The sequence below is a fragment of the Protopterus annectens genome, chromosome 3.part0 (genome assembly GCF_019279795.1).
Source record: "Protopterus annectens isolate FY-2018-M chromosome 3.part0, PAN1.0, whole genome shotgun sequence".
In the NCBI taxonomy this organism is placed as follows: domain Eukaryota; kingdom Metazoa; phylum Chordata; order Ceratodontiformes; family Protopteridae; genus Protopterus; species Protopterus annectens.
Window position 1 is genome coordinate 55,541,814 of NC_056731.1, and position 23,427 is coordinate 55,565,240.

General features: G+C 45.4%; 1 protein-coding gene across 4 annotated transcripts in view; it reads left to right on the forward strand.

The window, feature by feature from the left end:
* The window catches only part of ABITRAM (actin binding transcription modulator), a 355,528-nt gene that overhangs the window by 309,985 nt on the left and 22,116 nt on the right, over positions 1-23,427 (forward strand). For 3 of the 4 annotated variants that reach the window (XM_044064580.1, XM_044064581.1, XM_044064582.1), the window contains exon 7: positions 9,668-9,884. The exons of the other annotated variant lie outside the window; for it this stretch is intronic. In XM_044064580.1, coding sequence (XP_043920515.1) covers positions 9,668-9,884 — 217 coding nt within the window. The remainder of the gene's footprint in view (positions 1-9,667; positions 9,885-23,427) is intronic. 4 annotated transcript variants of the gene reach the window in all.

The following is a 23,427-nucleotide window of genomic DNA, read 5'->3' on the forward strand; positions in this document are numbered from 1 at the left end:
TGACAGATACTACAGTGTCCCTGAGTCCCTTTTCAAAAATCCTATTGCAGATCCAGAGACTATTTCACAGGGGCCCATGGGCATTAAGGCCTCTACTGCTAAAAATCCTACCCCTTCTGATAGAGACTCCAGGGCGCTGGATAGATGGAGAAAGAAGGTTTGCACTTCTGCAACCTTGGCCATTAGGGCTCTAAACTGCCAGTTTCATATGTTAAAATATCAGCAACATGTTGTTGGACTGCTTAAACAGAAAATGATGTTGATTCCTGACTGTGTGGAAAATAAAGAATTACAGGAATTAATGCATTCTGCCGAACAAGTTGGAAAACATACTTTGCAATGTGGTTTTGATTCATTAGAGGCCTCTTGCAGGGCTGCTGTTACTAGGTCTGTGCTCAGAAGGCATGCTTGGCTTAAGGAGCAATCTTTGCATGATCACGTTAAAGCTAAATTGTTGGATGCTCCTTTAAATCAGGGCCGCCTGTTTGGCAACAAGGCTGAGGAAGTTCTTAAAAAGATGGAAGATAAAGCTAAATCTATGCAAACTGTTAAAGATTTTTTACAAGTTCAGCCTCCTAGATTTAGTAGGCACTGGCCCTCTAAGAATTGGTCCTTTCCAGCCCCTTCCAGGTCTTCTCAAGCCAAACCCAGACACAGCAAAAAACTCAGGTTTCAGTCCCAGGGGACTCACAGAACTAAGTAGTGGGGGGCCTCCACTTCCAAGTCTGGGAATAATAAGACTTCCCCCTATGGTAAACTGTCTCAATGACTTCCTTTTAAAATTTCTAAGCACTTATCAACTGACTGCCCCTTTGGGGGGAAAGATTGCTCTTCATGCAAAGAATTGGGAACTCATTACCCAGGACAAATGAGTTTTAAATATAGTGTCCCAGGGATACAGATTTAACTTCCATATGTTGCCAACACCAAGTGGGTGGCCGGACCTACCCCAAATCAGTGGGCAGAGGCCCAAAAACAAGTACTTTCTGTCATAAGCATGGGGGCTATTAAGCTAGTACCAGAAGAGGAAAAGGGACAAGGTTTCTACTCGAGACTTTTCCTGGTACCCAGAAAAGACAATTCATGGTGTTCTATCCTGGACCTGTCTACTCTAAACACCTTTTTGGAGATTCCAAAATTCAAGATGCTGACTCTTCACCAATTACTTCCTATGCTAGGCAAAGATGCCTGGTTGGCAACACTAGATTTAAAAGAAGCATACCTGCACATCCCAATCAGGGAATCTTGCAGAAGATACCTACGCTTCAAAGCAGGCTACATGTACTATCAGTTATCTGCACTGCCCTTTGGCTTATCTACTGCGCCCAGGGTATTCACAAAGTGCCTAGCACCAGTTATTGCATTTTGCAGGCAAAGAAATATTCAAATATACCCATACCTGGACGATTATCTAATTCAGGCAGAAAGCCACAACATACTTTTGAATCATCTGGCCTTTGTAAAAAGGGTTCTGACTTGTCTGGGGTACACCATAAACGAAAATAAATCACACCTGGTACCCTGTCAACAAGTTATATTCCTGGACGCAAGCTTGAATACAACTTCCCAGATGGCTTACCTCACGCCAGAAAAGTAAATTCATTTGACAACCTACTTCAAACAACTGGCCACAAAAACCCTGCTATCTGCAAGACAAATACTGCAAGTCTTGGGGTTCATGGCCTCCTGTATTCTTCTAATTCCATATGCAAGACTGCATATGAGGAAATTACAGTGGTATCTAAAAAGCTTATGGTGTTTACATTCTCAAGACCTAGAAACAATGATTTCTATCATACCTTGCCTACACCTAGAGTTCCTTTGGTGGGCAGAGGCCTTTCACACTACCCCCTGCTGCCCAAACCCTAACAACAGATGGATCAGACTATGCATGGGGGATCATCTGGCAGGGAAGTGCATTCAGGGCAAATGTAACCCAAATCAAATGCACCTGCATATCAATCAAAAAGAAATGTTAGCTGTACAGAATGCTCTAACATCCTTCAAGGACCACATTCTTCCAGGACAACTAATGGTAAAGACGGACAACACCACTGTTATGTGGTACATAAACAAGCAGGGGGGTAAACATTCTTACCCCCCCCCTGCAGACTAGCCATGGCATTGTGGAACACAGCCTTGAGCTACCCAAGTGCACCTACAAGCTCAATTCCTGCCAGGAAAATTAAATACACAGGCAGACGGACTAAGCAGAAACCTCATGGACCCACACGAGTGGAAACTGGAACCAAGGATTTTCAACATGTTGACAAGCAAATGGGGGAGCCCAGATATAAACCTGTTTGCCTCTCCCAGAATTAACAATTGGACAAATTTTGCACAAGGACACCCCACAAACAATCCTAGAAAGTGGATGCTCTGTCCTTCAGCTGGAAAAACCTATCAGTCTTTGCCTTCCCCCACAGCCTCTGCTCTCCAAAGTACTACTAAAAATCAAACAGGACAAACCAAGGATGATTTTGATTGCTCCAGACTGGCCGCACCAACACTGGTACCCCCTCCTGCGCAGTGTGTCACGGTTATCTCCATGGCACCTGCCTCAGACTCCTTCCCTGCTGTCTCAGCAGGAGAACCAGATTCTGCACCCTCAGATTCTAACACTGAACCTTGCAGCCCGGCTAATTACTTAATCTCTCCTTTACCATTCCTTAGCAAACCTGTGATGGATATCATTTTAGAGGCAAGGAGGCCTAGTACTAGAACATCTTATGCAGAAAAATGGAAAAGATTCTGTATCTGGAACCAATCTCTAGGAATGAGCACAGCAGTGCCCAGTTTACCTCAGATTTTACAATACTTGAGATGCTTCACAAGGGTCTGTATTTTTCCTCCATTAAAATCCACTCCTCAGCCATTTCAGCTCATTATAACACAGAACCTCCCCTCTTCTCTCATCCACTGTGCAAGCAGTTCCTGAGACCACCCAGGAGAGCTCCAACCCCAGCCTGGGACCTTAACTTTGTCTTGGAGAAACTCGCTCTACCTCCTTTCGAGCCAGCTGCTACTGCAGACTTAAAATTTCTTTCTTGGAAAACAACTTTCCTTTTACCAATCACTTCAGCTAGAAGGGTATCTGAATTACAGGCCCTTATGGCAGTGGAGCCTTTCATCATCTTTCATGCGGACAGGATGTCCCTCGGAACCAATCCATCCTTCATGCCCAAGGTGGTATCCAGTATGGCTCTTAATCAGTCCATTCATTTGCCAACCTTCTTTCCAAATTCACAGAATAAAGGGGAATGGATACTGCATTCCTTAAATGTGCACAGACAACTTAGATTCTACTTGGACATGACTAAATCTCAAAGGAAATCTGAACAACTGATGGTGGCATTTGCTGCAGGGGCTGAGGGGAAGGCTATTTCAAAGCAAACCATTTCTAAATGGGTAAGCCATTGCATTAATTTCTGCTATAAGCACCATGGAAAACCTATACCCCAGGGGATCAGACCTGACTCCACCAGGGCTGCATATACCTCTGCAGCCTTTCTCAGAGGCGTCCCTACCAGGGACATCCTAGAAGCTGCTACCTGGAGTTCTGTACATACTTTCACCAAGCATTATCATTTGCCAATTTTCTCTAAATCCAGAGCTGGCTTTGCCACTTCGGTCTTGCAGGGCCTTATAGCTGGCCCTAATGCTGTCTAAATTCCTCCTCTCAACCATAGCTTTGGGAATCTACCCAAATGTAATGACTGCAACAGTGAAACACAAAGAACATAGTACAGTTGCATACACTTACCATAAATGTAGATGTTCGAGTGTATTCACTGTTGCAGTCCTGGTTACCCTCCCTCCGTCCCCTTAACTTCTTTTGGCTATACCTCTACTTTCCTTTACTATGCTTAAAAGCCTTTTTGGTATATTTGCTTTTTTGTTAGAGGTATATCTTTGTGCTTTTATGTTTAATTGCTTCCCATTAGGGGGGCACCTGATATCTGGGGCAAGAAAAACTGATGTAATGGCGTCGGCTGCATGTTTTATACCCCTGACGACCTGGCGTCATGGAAGAAGGGACAGCAACTGATGCAGGACAAAAGACTTTGTTAATCAGGCCGACTGAGGACTACCTGCAAGCAGATTACCCAAATGTAATGACTGCAACAGTGAATACACTCGAACACTCAAAACTATTCGGGCTACCTAAAGTCCACTCTTCAAATTTTCCCTTAAAACTACCTTCCTCGAACTATACTACTGATCTAATCAGCGTATCCTATAACTAAAAAGATCATCTCCACTTGACTCCAAGTAGACTATTCTCTATCTGTTAAACCTAGCACTTGCTCCTACAGTACGTATTACCTTGATACGGCACTCTTGTCATAGATAGTACCCCAAAAAGGTAACCCCCCAATTCTCGGTCACCCACATCCCCCTGAATCTTTTTTAAAGTTTTTGTCTATCCTTCTACATGTCAAGGGATCAGTTGCTAGTGTCCTCTCCTGCTCAGCTGGTGAACCTGGGAATACTGAGGCAATGTTACAATTGCCTCATGTACACAGACAACCCTCTCCTCCTCCCACAAAACACAAATACATGCGAGAGATGCAACTATACGGCCAAACTGGAGGCTGAGCTCTCTCAACACAGGACTGGCAAGACCAGTCAGGAGGAGAAGGTTACCACACACACTATAGACCCAGTCTCACATAGTACCATTACAACCTCAAATCATACACATAAACACACAAAGACATACTCGAGGCTCTGATCAAAACCTACCAAAACAGCAGAGGCCACCAAAGCAGACACCCAAACAACCACCACCTCAGAACACAACACCTGCAACACATAGACCTCACAGTCAGAGTGTCAAACAGTCACAGCCCTTAAGGCCAAACACAATGCCAGACACACTAGTCATTGGTGACTCCATAGTCAGACACACTGGCGTCCGCTCACCAGACTGAGTAAGGAGAAGGTCACAGTAAGCTGCCTGTCGGGCGCTAGAATCCGCCACATAGCAAGCACTCAGGTCTCTCAACAGCAGGTACAAATATGACTCAGTCATTGTCCACGCTGGTGTAAACGACCTGAGACGTACCTCCTTGGACTACATGAAAAGAGACATTGAGGAGCTCTCTGATTATGTAGCCCAGGCAGGTATGACCCTGACCTTGAGCAGTATCCTACCTTCACCAAGAATGATGCCACAATACAGAGATAAATGATCAGCTTTAACAATTGGCTTAAACACTGGTGTCATTCAAAGGGGATCCAGTATCTGTCTGCCTGGGATGACATGCTGGACAAGCCACGCTGCCATGAGGGCGGCTTGCACCTGTCACCCTGGGATTCGGATATTGGCAAAGGCTCTTGCCACCCCATAGTGCCTTTTTAGGCAAGGCTCAAATTCTAAACCTACCACCCTAGAACACAAAAAAGGAAAAAAACTAAGGGTAATGCTGCTCAATGCCAGAAGTCTAAATCTCAAAATGCACGCCCTCGAGGCCCTTCTCAGTATGGAGAACATCGATGTCTGTGCTGTGACAGAAACCTGGTTCAAGGCTCCTGAGAGCACCCCAGCTATCAGGTTTTACCTCATATCATACGTTCCGGTCCCAAAATCCAGACAATACCAAGACAGGAGTGGGGGTATTCATATTCATCAAGGACACTCACACCTCAAGACTGGTGGCAACGCGATGCATCGGAGACCATCCAGGTGCAATTAACCATAGGCAAGACTGCTCTGCAAATTGTAGCATGTTACAGGCCACCCTCACAAACTCAGGAACCTCACATGGCCTTCCTGAAAACACTAGAGGGGATAAATGTATCACCAAACACCATCATACTAGGTGACTTCAATTACCCTAATATAGACTGGGAACACTACTCAAGCCCAAACACCCTAGCCCAAAAGTTCCAGGAATTCATAAACTCAAATGCCATGGAACAACTAGTCACCATCCCCACAAGAGGAGATAACATACTTGATCTCATCATCACAAACATGGGAGCACAATGTTCAACACCGGAAGTATACCCCTCACTGGTGAGATCAGATCACAAACTAATCTCGCTGGAGGTCCTCATCCCACCCCCACCTGAAATAAAAAAGACCACAGTAAAGAACTTCTCAAAAGCCGACTTCACACTTCTAAAGACTAGTGTGGTCTCCTTTAAGGCCCCCGAGCCGGTGGAAAACAGTACTCAAGCCGCTGAATCACTTACAAATGCCTTCTACCAGCACCTGCAGGACTGCATGGATAAGGCAATCCCAAGCAAAACAAAGACTCTTTGTACCAAAGGCAAGCGTCCAGTCTGGTGGACCCGAGCCATAAACAAACTCTACAACAAAAGGAGGAAGCTACTACAAGATAGAGCAAAATCCTTAAAAGGTAAGACACCCTTGATCACTATAAGTAAAAACTAAGAGCTCTCATAAAATCATCCAAAGCAAATTTGAGAGAAAAATAGCTAAAGACTCAAAAGACAATCATAAGGTCTTCTTTAGCTATGTTAGAAACCTAGGAGGAAACTCCCAGATATGCTCAGAACTAGTTCAAAATGATGTGAAGATTACTGATCCTACAGACATTGCCAACATACTGGCTGACAGGTTCAGTGCAAACTTCTCCCCTCCCCAAAGGAGAGATATCTATACCAAGCGATTGCAGCCCCCAAACATCTCCAGTGCCCAAGTGAGAACTGCTCTCTCCAAAGCAAAAACACAGCATCCATGGGACCTGATGGTGTCCCCGGCTGTGTGCTCCACGAACTCAATGAGGAATTAAACCCACAGCTAGGACAGCTGTTTAATCAAAGTCTTACCTCTGGATACGTGCCAGGAGTGGCGCACTGCAACTGTGGTCCCACTTCACAAAGGCGGTGCCTCCACCGACCCTGGAAATTACCGCCCATTAGCTTGACAAGCCTTATCTGCAAAGCCATGGAGAGGATCATAATGGACCTCATAAATAAAGACATAGGAATTTGCAGACTTTGGATCCAACCCAGTTTGGCTTTGTCAAAGGCAGATCATGCCTTTTAAACTTGGTTGACTTTTTGAAACAGTCACCAAAGCAATTGGCGAGGAAAGGCAGTCCATACAGCCTACCTCGATCTGGCTAAGGCCTTGATACAATACCCCACTCGGGTATCATTGAAAAACTCATCAGCTTAAATGTTAACCCATACATCACAAGATGGGTTGCAAACTGGCTGAGTGACAGAACCCACAGGGTCAGAGTTGCTGGCGCCATGTCAGACTCAAAGCCTGTCACAAGTGGTGTCCCACAGGGCTCAGTCCTAGGCCCACTCTTGTTTGGCATCTACTTTTCCAGTACAAGCACACAGGAGGGTTATGGCTGACAAAGTTTGCAGATGACTGCAAACTGGGCCATAGTAGAAAACGCATCTGACACAGATATCCTTCAGAAGGGTCTCACAGAAACGGATAACTGGTGCCAGAGCCACGGCCTGAAGTTAAATGCCAAAATGCATAGTCATACCCTTTGGGAAAAACAAGGTTACCCCTAGCTACCAAATAGGTGGCAATCCACTGAGCACAGAAGAAGTTATCAGGGACCTGGGGACCCAGGTTGATAGTAGTCTGTCATTCGACACCCATGTAGCTAAAGTAGTTAGGAAGACCTTCTACATTGCCCACCTTATCATGAAGGGATTCTCATCTAGATCAAGGGAGGTCATAGTCTCCCTTTACTCATCACTCATCAGACCAATGATTGAGTACAATGCCCCATTCGGGATGTATCTGACCCGACACTTGCAGCAGCTGGAGAGGCCACAAAGTTCCTCACCAAAAGGATAAAGGGTCTCAAACATCTGTCCTATGCTGCCCGACTGAAAGAACTCCAGCTCTATTCAGTCGCTTACCGCTTGCTCAGAGGTGACCTTTGCCTAACATACAAGGCCATGTCAGACCCAGATTTGATGAATATGCTTCACCTCAAAAAATCTAGATCCATCAGAGCCACAAGGGCGGGAGACTTAAACCTCGACACGGCTATTAATAGGACATGCTGGAGGGATAGATTCATCACCCAAAGACTCCCTATGCTGTGGAACAAAATCCCGGTACATGTGAGGCAGAGCACCTCGCTGGCCTTGTTCAAGAGAAATCTTGACCAATGGATGGGAGATCGCAGATATACCCCAGGGATTACCTCAGTGTCACTGCTCGACAGAGGCACAGCAAAATAATGGGTATAGTTCCCCATACTAAAGGGGTGGCGTAAGCCACAAAACGATGGGCTGGGCTTGTAAATGCCCTCAGGCAGATAGTCTAGTATGAACCTATGAACATCTCCATTTATGGTAAGTGTACACAGCTGTACTTTTCCCTTACAGTTTTCCTCATTGAATTTTTCCCATTATTGAATGGTTTCACTGTAGAGTTCTCCCCAATTCCACCTTCTATCCCTCAAACATATTCTCCATAATCTGTTTTAATTAATTTGTACTTATCACAATTGGTGTCTTGCAGTTTTAAGCCCATTTCCACCCCCCCCATTTCTTTCTCCTGAATCTACCCACATTTCTCATTTGTCCAAAATTTAGCAGAATATCCAGAGTTTTATTATATTTTTTGGACCGTTATCATACCTGTCAGCTGTACCAAATTCCTCAGTATTTACCAATTTTGAGGGCAAAATAATAGAGTGCCACACATTTCTGAGTGGCCCTTCAATTCCCGATTTTTTTAATATTTATTTGCAATTTTAAGTTGTGACAGATGTCATCACGCATCCCTAGTGCATCCCACAACATGATGACATCAGCTTGACTGGCAGTTGGACTCTGAGAAGACTGTGTTAGTGTGTGTCTGTTTATTGTGGGTCCCATGGGGATAACCAGTTGGAGCTTGGAGATTGACAACAGTAAGGTACTGGCTAACTCAGCTGAAGTAACATGAATACAGGATGCAATAAAAACAAATGAACCAAATCCACTCCGAGGCATACCCAAATAAATTCAATACAAAATAAAAGTCTAAAAACTAGAACAGTACAGTCGTACACAATAAATGAATAAAGATAAGCAGTTTCATCCTTATAAATGTAAAGTGAGACTGTGACGATATGATAGGGCTATTATACAACTAAGTGCCCATGAAAAGTCATTAAGAACTTAAAAAAGTGTGATCACACTGTCTATAATAATAAGACTTGTAAAAAGGCTGATAGTGGAAATAATGTCATTAAAGTCATTCAGTTCTATACTCAACCTTATAATCTAGTGTATGGGTGTTTTCGACAGTGTTTCGGCATTTATCTTTATTTTTTTTTTCAATTTTTCAATTCTTTAAAAGTACTGTTGTATTTTATAAGTTAATACAGATAATAGCCCCAGTCCCACAGTATTGTCACAGTATAAAATGTTGACTATATTTTATTATTTTAGTGCTAGAGGAGAAGTGATATACTGTTATAAGTAGCTTCTTTGGTTGTACTGTTACTTTAAGAATTTTGGGTCCAATTTAAAGTGAGGACAGAATCCAACTATCCCAAGTTTATTTAAACTGGTTACATGAACAGTTACTTTATCTGGTGGTGATGGCTCACTTTACATGTATAGAGACGAAAGCAAAGCACTTATCTATCTTTGTTTATTGTGTGTGAGTGTACTGTTCTGGTTTTTAGCCTTTATTTTGTATTAACTTTATTTGGGTACACAGCTGTACGTCTAAGCATGGATATAACTCAGCAGAAGTACCAGCGGGAGCTTCTGACATTTCTGGGGCAGTGCAGAGCACAACACCGATCAACACATGGAAACCAGAATATCCGGGCTGTCCTAACTGGATTGGCGTGAATGATACAATACCTCGATGTGGGATGCTGCAAATAAAAACATACTGCTCATTGTTCAGCCCAGTTATTTCATCAATGAGGGTGTGTATATTATATGTTATAGGGCTTATTGGTAGGTAATAATTTACACTGTGTTTTTCAATGATACAAGTTGTTGCTGCATTTCACTGCCATTTTGTTGTTCTGGGTAGGGGGGCTTATATTTCTATTGATTTCATGTTATGGAACGCATTTAGATAAAGTGCATGACCCTTGTGAGTGCATTACATAATCTGAGTCTCAGTTATCTTGTGGAGGGGTGGGGTAACAGCAAGTGTGCTGGTGATGGTATTTTATGACAAAGTATTTTTTTCTAGCATTCCTAAGGAAACTGATACTGTCTCTGAAACAACTCACCAAGACTTCAATAAAAAAATAAAATGCAATTCAAAGATACTGAACTGAATCCAGATTTTTTTTTTTTAGTTTTTGCTAAAACAGTACACACACACACGTGTTTTGCATTGGTTGACTCTGTACTTTGACTTGTAAGAAATGTCCCACTGTGAGCATGTACAAAGACAACAACAAAACTAAGAAAGACAGGACTGTTGTCTTTGTACATGCACAGTTTGACATTTCTTACTTATTCAAGAATGAAGACGCCTTAAATGGAATCACCAAACCTCTGGCACAGCATGTTTCCTTTTTAAGCCAGCATTGCCTACATCTGTACTTGTGTTGAGGACGTATGAGCAAAGTTAATCTTAAAACAGCATGGCTTTACATTAAATGTAAACAAAAAGGAAAACAACTATTAATTGCCCAAAAAACAAAAATGAAGAAAAACAAGAGGTATTTGATGCATTTTGTGCCTCCTGATAGTGACACGATGTCTGTAAGTTGTTAAATCACAGAACTCTGCAGGCAACGGAGCAAACGGTTCACTAGTTTGCAAATAACTGGGTCCCCGCAACTTTACTATATCCGTACACAAGTCAAACTTCACACTCTGATCACAAAGAGTGGCTGAACAGAATGAAACTAAGCTTCAGCTGCTATTCAGTGGGAGGAGGTAACACTCCCACTGCCCAGTTTGCCTTAATTCTTCTGCTTCTACATGGGGCGGGCACACATGCAAAAGGCACTGCAACAGCTGTGATGGCTAACTGTAAAGCAGATGTGTCCCTGCGGGGTACTTAATATAAATGTAATAACATCCAGAAAGATTGAAACTTGCATACGCAAATGAGTTTTAATAAGTAAGTTGTTTGGGTGAGAAAGTAAAATCGCAATAGTCGGAAAGAAATAGAAGCAGGCTGTCAAAGCAATGAAGAAACTTGTTTGCCTGCTTTTGTCTTGCTTTAGTTTTTAATAACCAACCAGTGGAATGGACTGGTCTATAAGAACAACATTCTTTCACCATGGCCCAAAAGACAGAGCAGTAATATTTACACATACACCATACCTCTCAATCTCTCAGAGCAAGAAATCTGTACAAAGCCAAAAATAATGGTGGGAAAAAGTCACAAAAATAGGGAGGGACACATTTTAAATATTGCTCCTGTAAACTCAGATTTTGCTTTATTATGTTTTTTCCTGAGGTATATGAAGTCTAACATTCAAATGTCTGCCATTACTTATTATTTAGTTGCCTCAATCTTCATGCTGTTTGATATCCCACAAATCCATTGGAGTGGGTGGGGTTAAATGATTATCCATGCAAATTTTATGTTAATCATTGTTTTGATTATTGGCCAGTTGTATCTACTTTTCCTGGGCCCGTGTCCAGATTTTTGATGTTTCCAGGTTGAAAGGTATGACTGTTCCTCATAACATTTGTGCTTTTGGCAAGTCATTTAGGATTTAAGCAACTAAATAATGACAGACATTTGAATTTCAGATTTCATATCCTTCAGAAAGTGCATGTTAATGCTTAACCTGTTCTAACAACTTTCTAAGTGTATAAGAGCAATATTTAAAGTCTTTCCCTGATTTTGAATGTTTGCCCCCACCCCCCACCCCCAAAAAAAAATTCTTGCACTAAGAATTTGAGAGGTATACTCTTGAAACAACAAGATACTGCCAGATTTTTTTAAAACTCTAGATGTAACTTGATATGAATAGTTATGAACACTTAAAGACAAGCTAGAGAATTTGCTGGAGGAGCTGATTGATTTTGCTGGAGGTGTGTGTGTTTTGCTGGAAGAACTAGTTTAATTAGGCAGATAATTTGGATCTGACCATGAGTCTTCAGATGTTGTGTGGAACTTGTATTGCCCTCATAGCACCCTTGATACATGCTCACAATATATCATACTGAATATTTCAGTGATGACACGTACAACAGAAAAAATGCTTTATTAAGAGACTAATAATAATGGTATATCAAGCAAAATTTATCTTTAATGCTCAACGCAATCTGTGCAATACGTTATTACTACTGCCCTACTTAAATAATCTTCTGCTACAAACTACCAAGTTGTGAAAATGAGATTTAAGATCTAAATCACTTTTTTCCTACAAATTTCACCGTGATCAATGAAACATATCCTAAACTGCCTTTTAGAGTAATAATCTGGATCTGTGCATGTATCAAAAAAAAGTGCAAAGGGTACTAGAGGAACTCCACTCTTTACAGAAAACAATAATAAAAGAAACAGCATTTTTTTTATCCATTTGAAAAAACCTTGTTAATGTTACACTGTAGCAAGCCAAAAACACCTCTGTGACTTCCTTCTTAGCACCTAGCCCCTTGATATGCATATGTTTAAAGTGCACAGTAAAGCCTTGCATCACAAGATACTGTACACAGTGCACTTTCATGCAAAAACACTTAGACATTCAAATAAGTGTTTTGGCAAGCCCTTATTTCACAACCCGCATGTGGACTTCAGCCTCCAATTACTTTATTTTTCTGACTCCTAGTTTGCTCCAGCTTAGTATAACAGCAAAAAAAAAAAAAAAAAAACCTTACTCTGTAAACACTGTAGTCTTGAACTAAAAACAGAGGCTACAGACATTGATAAAAGAAGTGCTGACACCAGAACCATATATGTGACAGAAGTCATCAGCTGGAATCATTACTTTAATAACCACCCCAACTATCTATTAACAGGCCAGAAAACTCAATATTGCAGGAGGACAAAGCCTGATCATGGTTAAGTGGGGCCCTAGGCAGGGTAATGGATCAGGTCACCCCCACAGCAGGCTGTGACATCCCCAATGTGGGCCAGTAGTCAAGGCGCTTGAATGCTCACCACTGACACTGGAGAGGGACATTCACTTGGAATACAAACAGAGGCACTCAGTATTTCCAGATGCAGACCACTCTGCATCAAGCACAATTTCCAGAAAGAGCACTTAGGGGAACACACATAGCCAGGGGTCTGGGTTTCTATCTCTTTGTCTCCTCCGGTCCCAAATAAGGCTCTTCACTGGCAGAACTGCAGAGTTAAGTCCTCAGCCAAATGCCCAATCCAAATCCTCCACTACTCTCTCTGTGAAACCAGTGCTTTGTGTCCATGCTCCAAGTAGCTGACACACACACACACACACACACACACACACACACACACACACACATACATAGGGAAGGTTGGCACAGATTTACCTGCTGTGCCCCCTCCTGCCCAGACTATAAGGTAGTTATCACTGCCACCAGGCACTACAAGCCAGCTGCCTAATGCTCTTGCAAGGATATCCAATTTTACTGACTGAAATTAATATTAATACAAATGGTAGTGTTGACCAAACATCAAGGCTTTTATCACAAAATAAATATATAAAAATACTCTCCAAACTTAAATAGATGTTCTTCGTCTCACATTGCTGCAGTCATAACCTGTGGGTAGTCCGCTGTCCTTGGTCGGCCCGAATACCAAAGAGTTAGGCTGGCGTCGGTCATGGGTGCCCGGAGCTGACGTCAGTACGTAGTGGTACTTAAGCGCATGACCGACGCCATATCCTCAGTCTTTCTTGCCGCGTGGTCCGAAGCAGAAGCAGCGTTTGCAAGTGCCATTCGGCGTTCTGAAATTTTCAATTTTCGAGTTTCAGACCGAAGACCAAGTTGGGCTAAGTACCCCGTTGGGGAAAATTTTTGTCTTTTCTTGCCTCAGTTAATCCGGATGTCAGAAAAAGTTAATAATTGTATTTCTTGTGGGAAACAGATACCTCATAGGGACTATCATTCTCTCTGTATTCCTTGCTTGGGGCCTGAGCACGACGTGATCGGGTGTCGCTTTAGCTAGATTTAATAAGCGCACCATTAAACGCAGATTAGACTGTGCTAGGTTGGTTTTCGGTGGCGGTGCAACTACAACATGCCGTCGGATCCTCCGGCGCCCGCTACCGCAAAAAGCAAAAGATAAATCTTTAAGGTCAAAACCGGATGAGTCGTCCGTTGCGGACGCCGGTTCTATGGAATCTACGGTTGAATCTGTGGATCCAGCCGAGGTCTCGGCTGAATCCCAGGGGGAACCTTTACTGTTACAGGAGTTGGCGTCTCAGGAGTTAGGCCAGGCCGAGGGTGCTTCTCAAGTTTCTGTGGTTCCATCCTTACAAAAGGTTATTAGGCCTTCTACTTCAGTCTCTAAAGGCCCTGCTAAGGCTAGACCTGGTCTTTCTGGTACGGGCCATAGCCCTAGTTCTTCGGCTCTGTTCCTAAGAAACATATGTTGAAAATGGCAGAGGATTTGATTACTTTGATCAGGGGTTCTATGCCCCCTCCAGAGAAGAGGCCTAGGGTGGAGACAGATTTAGAGGGTATGGAGCATTCCTCTGATTACTCTGAGTCCTCAGCTGAAGATATTCAGGATTTTCCTCCCTATTCAGATTCGGATGCAGAGGATTCCTGTCCTTCTGCTTCTCCTCCAGAGGATTTTTCCTTTTCTGAAACCTTGCATTCCATGAGGGAGCATTTCAAGTGGGAAGGTCAGGATTTTTGATTCTCGTAAGAGGCTTAGGGAATTTTGTTTTGCCACAACATAGACCTTTGGCTATTCCCCTGTTTTAGATGTGGTTCAGGATGTTTTTCTGAAGCTTCCTTAATCCTGATTCTTTACCCCTGCCCTGTCAAGCCAGACAGGTATTACAGAGTTCCAGAGGCACATAAATATTTGTATAAGAGTCCTAGAGCTGACCCAGAAACTATTATTCAAGGGCCTAAAGGTGTCAGGGCTTCTGTGGTTAAGAATCCAGTTCCTTTGGATAAAGATTCTAGAGCGTTGGATAGGTGGGGTAAAAAAGTGTACACCTCTTCTACGTTAGCTATGAGGGCTTTAAATTGCCAATTTCATATGCTGAAGTATCAGAACTTTCTGTTAGGTCAGTTAAAATCTAAGGTAGATGCTCTATCTGAGGGTATAGAGTGTAAGGAATTGCAGGACTTGGTTCATGCTTCTGACCAAGTTGGTAAACATTCCTTGCAGTGTGGCTTTGATGCCCTTCAGGCTTCTTCCAGGGTGGCTGCTACTGGTTCAGTTATTCGTAGACATGCCTGGCTTAAGGATCAAAATTTGTCAGAGTATGTTAAAGCTCGGATTTTGGATGCTCCTCTTCAATCTGAAGTTCTTTTTGGTTCCCCTGTGGAGTCAGTTTTGAAAAAGATGGAAGACAAAGCTAAGTCTATGCAGACGGTTAAGGAATTTTTGCAAGTGCAGCCCCCTAAGTTTAGCAGGAATTGGCCTGCAAGAGGATGGTCTTACCCTTCTTCGTATTTTCAGTCTAAGGGCAGGTCTAGATGTGGTAAGGGCAGGGCTCACGCTCAGGGTTCTTTCAGACCTAGGACTTGGAGTTCTCCTGCACAATCTTCTGGTGAGGGCAGGGGTCAGCCTTTTCATAAACAGACCCAATGACCTGTATCTTCAGCTGCCAGATCCTTCTTTTCTGGCAGCTCCTCTAGGAGGAAAGTTGGCACTTTTCAGACAAAATTGGCATTTGGTCACCCAGGACAAATGGGTGTTGGACATAATAAATCAAGGCTACAAGTTTTATTTTCACACTTTTCCTCCTTTCAAAGGCATGCCAGATCCTCAGCAAAGGCTGGAGGCTCAAGAACAAATTTCTTTGCTTTTACAGATGGGGGCAATCCAGGTGGTACCTCCGTCAGAAGAAGGCCTAGGGTTTTATTCTCGTCTATTCCTAGTGCCAAAGAAAGGAAACACTTGGAGGCCAATTCTGGATTTGTCCATTCTCAATACATACCTAGACATTTCAAAGTTCAAGATGTTAACATTACAGCAACTTCTGCCTGTGCTAGGCAAAAATCACTGGATGGTAACTCTGGATCTCAAAGAGGCCTATCTTCACATTCCTATCAGGCCCATCTGCAGGAGATTCCTGCATTTTCGGGCTGGTACTTCTCATTATCAGTTCTCTGCATTGCCCTTTGGTTTATCTACTGCGCCCAGGGTGTTCACAAAGGTTCTGGCTCCTGTAATAGCTTTCTTAAGACTGAGGGGAATACAAATTTATCCTTATCTGGACGATTGCCTGATTCTTGCTCAAGACAAAGACAAGTTACTTCAACATCTACAGTATGTAATGGCAGTTTTAAGGTGCCTAGGGTATTCTGTGAACGAAACAAAGTCCAGTCTAGTACCCTCTCAGGACATGTGCTTTCTGGGTGTGAGACTGAATACAGCCTCTCAGATGGCTTTTCTGACCCCGGACTTCCAGCAATTATCAGTACTGTCCAGGCTGACTGCAAGGACAGTCCTTCAAGCCTTGGGGTTCATGGCATCTTGCATTCTGGTACTTCCCAATGCCAAACTGCATATGAGGAAGCTAGAATGGTATCTCAAAAGTGTATGGACTCAACACTGCCACGATTTGGACACTGTCATTCAGATAATACCTTGCATCCAAAAGGAATTCTTGTGGTGGGCAAAGGAATGTCACCTAAACAAGGGACTCTCTGTAACCCGACCAGAGGCGAGTCAGATCATAATGACGGATGCCTCAGACCTGGCTTGGGGAGCACACTTCAATGGGAAATGGATTCAAGACACGTGGCCTCCCAGACTACAGCATTTGCATATGAACATGAAGGAGATGTTAGCAGTCCATTTTGCCCAGATGGCTTTCAAGGGCCTACTACAACCAGGACAGGTGTTGATACGAACAGACAACACTACAGTCATGTGGTACATCAACAAGCAGGGGGGAACCCATTCTTACCCTCTTTGCAGACAAGCTATGATATTGTGGGAGACTGCTCTGAGTTTGCACATCACTCTTCAAGCACGGTTTCTGCCAGGGGCACAGAACTCCCTAGCAGATGTATTGAGCAGACAAATTGTGGATCCCCACAAGTGGAAATTGGATCCTCTAGTATTCAAACAGTTGACAGTGGCTTGGGGAACTCCAGACATAGATCTGTTCGCTTCCCCTCTAAATTTCCAACTACCAAAATTTTGCACAAAGATGTTTCACCCAAAAGCTTGGAAAGTGGATGCTCTATTTTTCAGTTGGAACAACCTTCACATCTATGCTTTTCCTCCTCTGCCTCTCCTTACCAAGGTACTCTTGAAAGTCAGGCGGGACAAGCCTTGCATGATTTTAATAGCACCATATTGGCCACGACAGCACTGGTATCCTCTGCTGAGGAGTTTAATTCAGGAGCCTCCTTGGCCTTTGCCACAGCTTCCTCACTTGTTGTCCCAGTCAAGCAGTCATTTGCTCAATGTCAGGGTGCAGTCCCTGCATCTAACAGCCTGGCGAATTCTGTTTTAGAGCCTGTGGGTTCTCAGCTTCCTCAACGGGTTTTTGGATGTCATTTTGGAAGCCAGGCGGCCCAGCACTAGAAAGGTTTATGCTGATAAATGGAGGAGATTTTTTCTTTGGAGCACAACAAAGGACTTTGATGTCTCGGTACCTAATTTGAGTTTTACACTGCAGTACCTTACTGAATTACTAGACAAGGGTTTGTCATTTTCCTCTGTGAAGGTTCATGCTGCAGCCATTTCTGCTCACTATGATTGTGACCCTCCTTTATTTTCTCACCCTTTGTTTAAGCAATTTCTTAGAGGGGCAGAAAATATAAGACCCCCACGTAGAGCTCCTACTCCTTCCTGGGATCTCAATTTTGTGTTGGAGAAGCTTACTTTGCCTCCTTTTGAACCTGCAGCTACGCGAATTGAAGTTTTTGTCTTGGAAGACTGCCTTTTTGTTGGCCATTACTTCTGCTAGAAGGGTATCTGAATTGCAGGCTCTCATGGCAGTTGAACCATTTCTAATATTCCATAAGGATAGAGTTTCCTTACGTACTAACCCTACTTTTATGCCAAAAGTTATTTCTAATGTGGCCTTGAACCAGTCTATCGATTTGCCTACCTTTTATGCTGATCCCCAAAATAAGGGGGAAAAAATCTTGCATTCTTTGGATATACACAAGCAGTTACGTTACTATTTGAGCAGAACTAAAGAGTTCAGACAGACTCAACAGTTATTTGTTTCTTTTGCTTTGAGTTCACAAGGGAAAGCTGTTTCTAAGCAGACTATTTCAAAGTGGATTGCTAATTGTATTGCCTTTTGTTATTCTCATCATGGGAAGAATATTCCTGCTGGGATTAGACCTCATTCCACTAGGGCTACTGCCACATCTACTGCTTTTTTGAGGGGTGTAGCTACTAAGGATATTTTGGAAGCAGCTACTTGGAGTTCAGTACACACTTTTACTAAGCATTACCATCTCCCTCTTTACTCCAAGTCCAGGGCTGGGTTTGCCACTGCAGTCTTACAGGGCATGTTAGCAGCCCCTAATGCTTTTTAGTCTGTTAGCCTCCCTTTTCCTTTGCTTTGGGATTCTACCCACAGGTTATGACTGCAGCAATGTGAGACGAAGAACATAGTACAGTTTTGTACCTACCATAAATGTAGATGTTCGAGGATCCACATTGCTGCAGTCCTATTTTCCCTCCCTCCTTCCCCTCTATGGTTTGGGGTTGTTGTTGTTATTGTTCCTTAGGGATTATTGTTATTTTCTCCTTTGTGGCTCTGGCCTTTCCTTTTTTTAAGGCCTTCTGACATCTGGGGCAAGAAAGACTGAGGATATGGCGTCGGTCATGCGCTTAAGTACCACTACGTACTGACGTCAGCTCCAGGCGCCCATGACCGACGCCAGCCTAACTCTTTGGTATTCGGGCCGACCGAGGACAGCGGACTACCCACAGGTTATGACTGCAGCAATGTGGATCCTCGAACATCTACATTTATGGTAGGTACAAAACTGTACTTTTTGTAAAAGTACTAGCCGCAATGAAAAGTTTAAATATATTTAATAATAAATAATAAAAGAACATGAAAATACTAAATATTTTTTTTTACAGTAAACACCAGATCTGAAGTAGGAGATTCATTTGTCTGCAACCTGTGGGTTATGGATCCGATATCGGATCCGAACCGGCATGGTTTTCCAGCTATGGATCCGAGCTCTCAGCTCCTCCCCTCACCCATAATGCCCTGCTCTCCCTACATGACCTCAGATCTAGTTTGCCGCGCTGGTGACCAGATTGGTTTCTCGAGCTCTACAGCTAAGTGTTTAATTACAGATTTTCTAGTGCTAAAATTTAATTTTTTTGACAGTTTTGTGTGAAAGTCTAGGTTTCCCTTTTTGTAGCTAAAGTTGTTTAGTTTTATTAATCTTTTATATTTAGTTTCCCTGGTAGCGTAGTGTGTGTTTGGGCCTGTGTTGTGTGACTAGTTTACTTTTACTTTTTTAGATTAGTTTAAGTAAAAGCTAGGCTCTTAGGATGTCTGAACAACCTAAGGCTATTTTTTCGAAGTGCTCCGAGTGTGGCCATAAGCTTTCCCCTGCTGATGGCCACACTCGGTGCGTTCGATGCCTTGGGGTTGAGCACCTCACTTCTGGATGTTCCATTTGTGCAGGGTTCAACCCCAGGGCATTGAAGGAGCGGAGGTCGAAGCTGGTCCTGGCGGGACTTTTGCCCCCGGACTCGGCTCCGGCTTCCGCTCCTTCGGGGGGTACCGTGTCTACAGTTCCCTCCTCTCCGGCTCCCCCTCCTCCTCCTGGGACTCAACCTCCCTGTAGTGGTTCGGAGGAGAGGGAAGCTAGAAAGAAGGACCGGAGGGAGAAGCACCATAAGCAGCGGGCCGAGACCTCTGTTTCGGCCCCGCCTGCCAAGCGGGCTTCTCCTCCGGCCTCCTTGTCTGCTGGTTCTCCCCCTCCTCGGCTCCGGTCGCCCGTGTGCTTTTCACCGGGACCTGAGGAGGAGGAGACCCGATCTCCGTCGAGGCTATCCAGGAGGCACTCAAGGCCTACCTCGGTAGCCTCGTCGAGATCGACTTATAGTTTATCGGATGCTGATCTGGACCGGATGATGAGAAGGTTCATCCAGGCCCAGATGCAGATGGGAGTGCTCTTGCCTCCCCCCCCTCTGGGGGGGAGCTCGACCCCTTTCTTTAAACCTATAGCTCCTTCTCCGACCCGCTACCCGGGTTCAGAGCAGTTGGAGCCGAGCAGCCGGAGCCGGGGTGGGTCGGCGCCGATAGTACTCGGTACTTCGGATCCGACCCTGCCCTCGAGTGCTTCGGATCCGACCTCTCGGAGCCTGGATCCGAGCTTCGGATCCGGGGGGATCAGTGCTCCTTCGGCGCCGTCTTTGTCAGAGCGCACTGTCCCCTCGGATCCGAGCGCTTCGGCGCCGATCCACTCTTCGGATCCCAGGGGGAGCCGATTATCGGATCCTTTGGTCGAGGCCGGCTCCCCCTCGGCTTTTGATGTAGTGGAGAGGGCCCTGTTGAGGGTTTCCGGACCCCCGGCACTTGCTTCAGCTCCGTCCCGCGCTCCATCTGCACTGGGCCAGGCTTCCACCATCCGGCCATTGGGACAGCCCGCTCCTTTGCCCCAAGTTGTTCCTTTGGAACAGGTCACAGTTTGCGAGGAGTCCTCTGACAGCCCCCCGGAGGATGCCCCCCGCAAACATACATGCAAAAGGAGGCACATAGACTCCCCCGAGTCTCTCACTGAAGACACGGACTTAGAGGAAGGGGAAGGCTCCCCAAGATCACCCCCTGAGGATGTCTCCTTTGGAGACATCATGGAAATGCTTCGCATAAGGGGGGGTGGTCTGCCCCCAAGTCTTCCTCGGACGAGTCCGTGTTCTTGGAGGCATTTGAAGTGGGCCCGTCTACCTCTTGGGTGTCCCCTCCTGCCGACCCCCTGGTGGACCTGATTACCACCAGGGCGTGGAAGGAACCGGACACCGTGGAGCCAATCCCAAAAAGGCCCGACCGTATACTTAGTCCCCCGGCTGACCGTGCCCATTGGAGTAAGGGGCCTCTGGTAGATGCCATGTTGACTGCAGCAGCCACCAAGAGGGAACTTGCTCAGGAGAGTCCCTCAGTCCATCCCCCGAGCAGGGAGTCTCGGATGATGGACCGCTTGGGGAAGCGGATGTTTAGTTCAGCGACCTTCTCAGTAAGGGCGCTGAACTACCTGGCACATGTGATTAGGATGCAGCGCGATCTTATCAAGGAATACGCTGCATCCCCCCCAGAGTCCATGTCGGAGGAGGACAAAGTTTTGCACTCCACCCGTATGGCCACTCTCAGGTCCGTCACTAATACCTCTATGCGGTTACTGTCCCATGCTACGGAAGGTGCTGCTAGAGCCGCAGGGGCAGGCCTAGTTACCAGACGTCAGGCCTGGCTCCGTCATTGAGATTTCACGGAGCCCTTCAAGGCGTCTTTTGCGAACGCCCCTTTCGATGGTTCTGCCCTCTTTGGCAAAACTGTTCGTGATACCTTGACCCAGAGCGAAAAGGACGGGAAGACGCTGTCTGCCGTCGGAATCCGCTTCTCTGTGCCCCAGAGGCCCTATTCTAGGAACCAAAAGGGCCAGAAGAAAATGTGGTTCCGGAAGTCGCAGCAATCCCAACTCGCTCCGGACAACCAGTCCTTCCATGGCAGAGGAGGACAGGGAGGACGCCGCCCCAGGGGCAGAGGGGCTCCCAGGAACTTCGGGTCCAGAGAACCCTTCTCTGAACGGCCCACGCAGCAGCCCTGAAGGGTTGCCCGGCTGCTCCACTCTGGAGGCAGTCGGGGGACGTTTTTCGGAGCACCTAGCGGCATGGGAGTCCATAACATCAGACCGCTGGGTCCTCCAAATCATATCCAGAGGATACCGTATCCCTTTTCGTCACATGCCAAAATTGAAGTCCCTCCCCGACGTTCCACCCGGTCAGTGGGAGGCCGCTTTGGCAGAAATTGGCCATCTGCTAAAGAAAAGAGCCATCCAGCCCGTCCCCCCCAGACCAGATCGGATCAGGGTTCTACTCCAGGTTCTTTTTAGTGCCAAAAAAGACGGGGGATCTAAGACCAATTTTAGACCTTTCACTCTTGAACCTGGCAGTTCCCAAGGAGAAGTTCCGAATGGTCACGTTGCAGTCTATTTTCCCCCTTCTGGGAGAAAATCACTGGATGTGCTCCATAGACCTCAAGGATGCGTACTACCACATACTAATGGACAGGCGCTCCAGGAGGTTTCTCCGCTTCCGGCTGGGAGCCAGTCACTACCAATTCCGGGTCCTTCCCTTTGGTCTCACCACAGCCCCCAGGGTGTTCACCAAAGTATTAGCAGTGGTAGCGGCCCACCTGAGGCTTCAGGGGGTGCAGGTCTTCCCTTACCTGGACGACTGGCTTCTCACCGCTCCAACAAGGCATCTACTATTATTGGCGCGAGACTCCTTTCTCCATCTAGCTCCCCGTCTGGGCATCACAATAAATACAGAAAAATCAAACCTAGCACCCACGCAGTTCATAGATTTTATAGGTGCCAGGTTAGACACGAGACGGTTAAGAGCCTTCCTCACTGCGGACAGAATTCAGAGTCTGCAGCTCCAGGTGCGGGCCATTCTCCACTCCAGCTCAGTTCCGGCGGAGTTGGTCCTGAGGGCTCTAGGGTCCATGGCGGCAGCGATAGCTCTTCTTCCTCTCGCCAGGTTCAATATGCGCATTCTTCAATGGACACTCCTAGTTCAGTGGTCGTATCTTGCTCTTCCTATGCATCATCCCATTGCGATCAGCAAGGCTTGCAAGTGGTCCCTCCTGTGGTGGCTCCACTCTCTGGATCTCCACGGAGGCCGCCCCTTTTGTGCTTCTCCCCCTCTCGCCACGGTGACCACGGACGCCTCCCGCCTCGGGTGGGGGGGGGCATTTTGCAGGCCGGACGGTCCAAGGCACATGGAACGATTCAGAGACCTTACTGCATATCAACGTTCTCGAGATGAGAGCAGTGCTCTTAGCGTTGCTAGCACTTCAGGCTTTTCTTCCCTTGGGAACTATTGCGATTCAGTCAGACAACATATCTGTCGTCTGGTATATCAACAAGCAAGGAGGAACCAGGTCTTACCCTCTTTGTCGAGAAGCCATGAGAGTGTGGGAATGGGCAATCTCCACCAACCGCTTTCTCATAGCAACGCATATTCTGGGTCGGTCCAACATCCTTGCGGACAAACTCAGTCGCACCATTCTCATCCCTTACGAGTGGTCTCTCAATACTCAGGTAGCGAAACGCATCTTCGCACGGTGGGGAACTCCTTGTTGCGATCTTTTTGCGTCTCCCTCAAACACCAAGTGCGACAGTTTTTTCGCTCTAATACCTCCTCCCGGAGATACCCCAAGA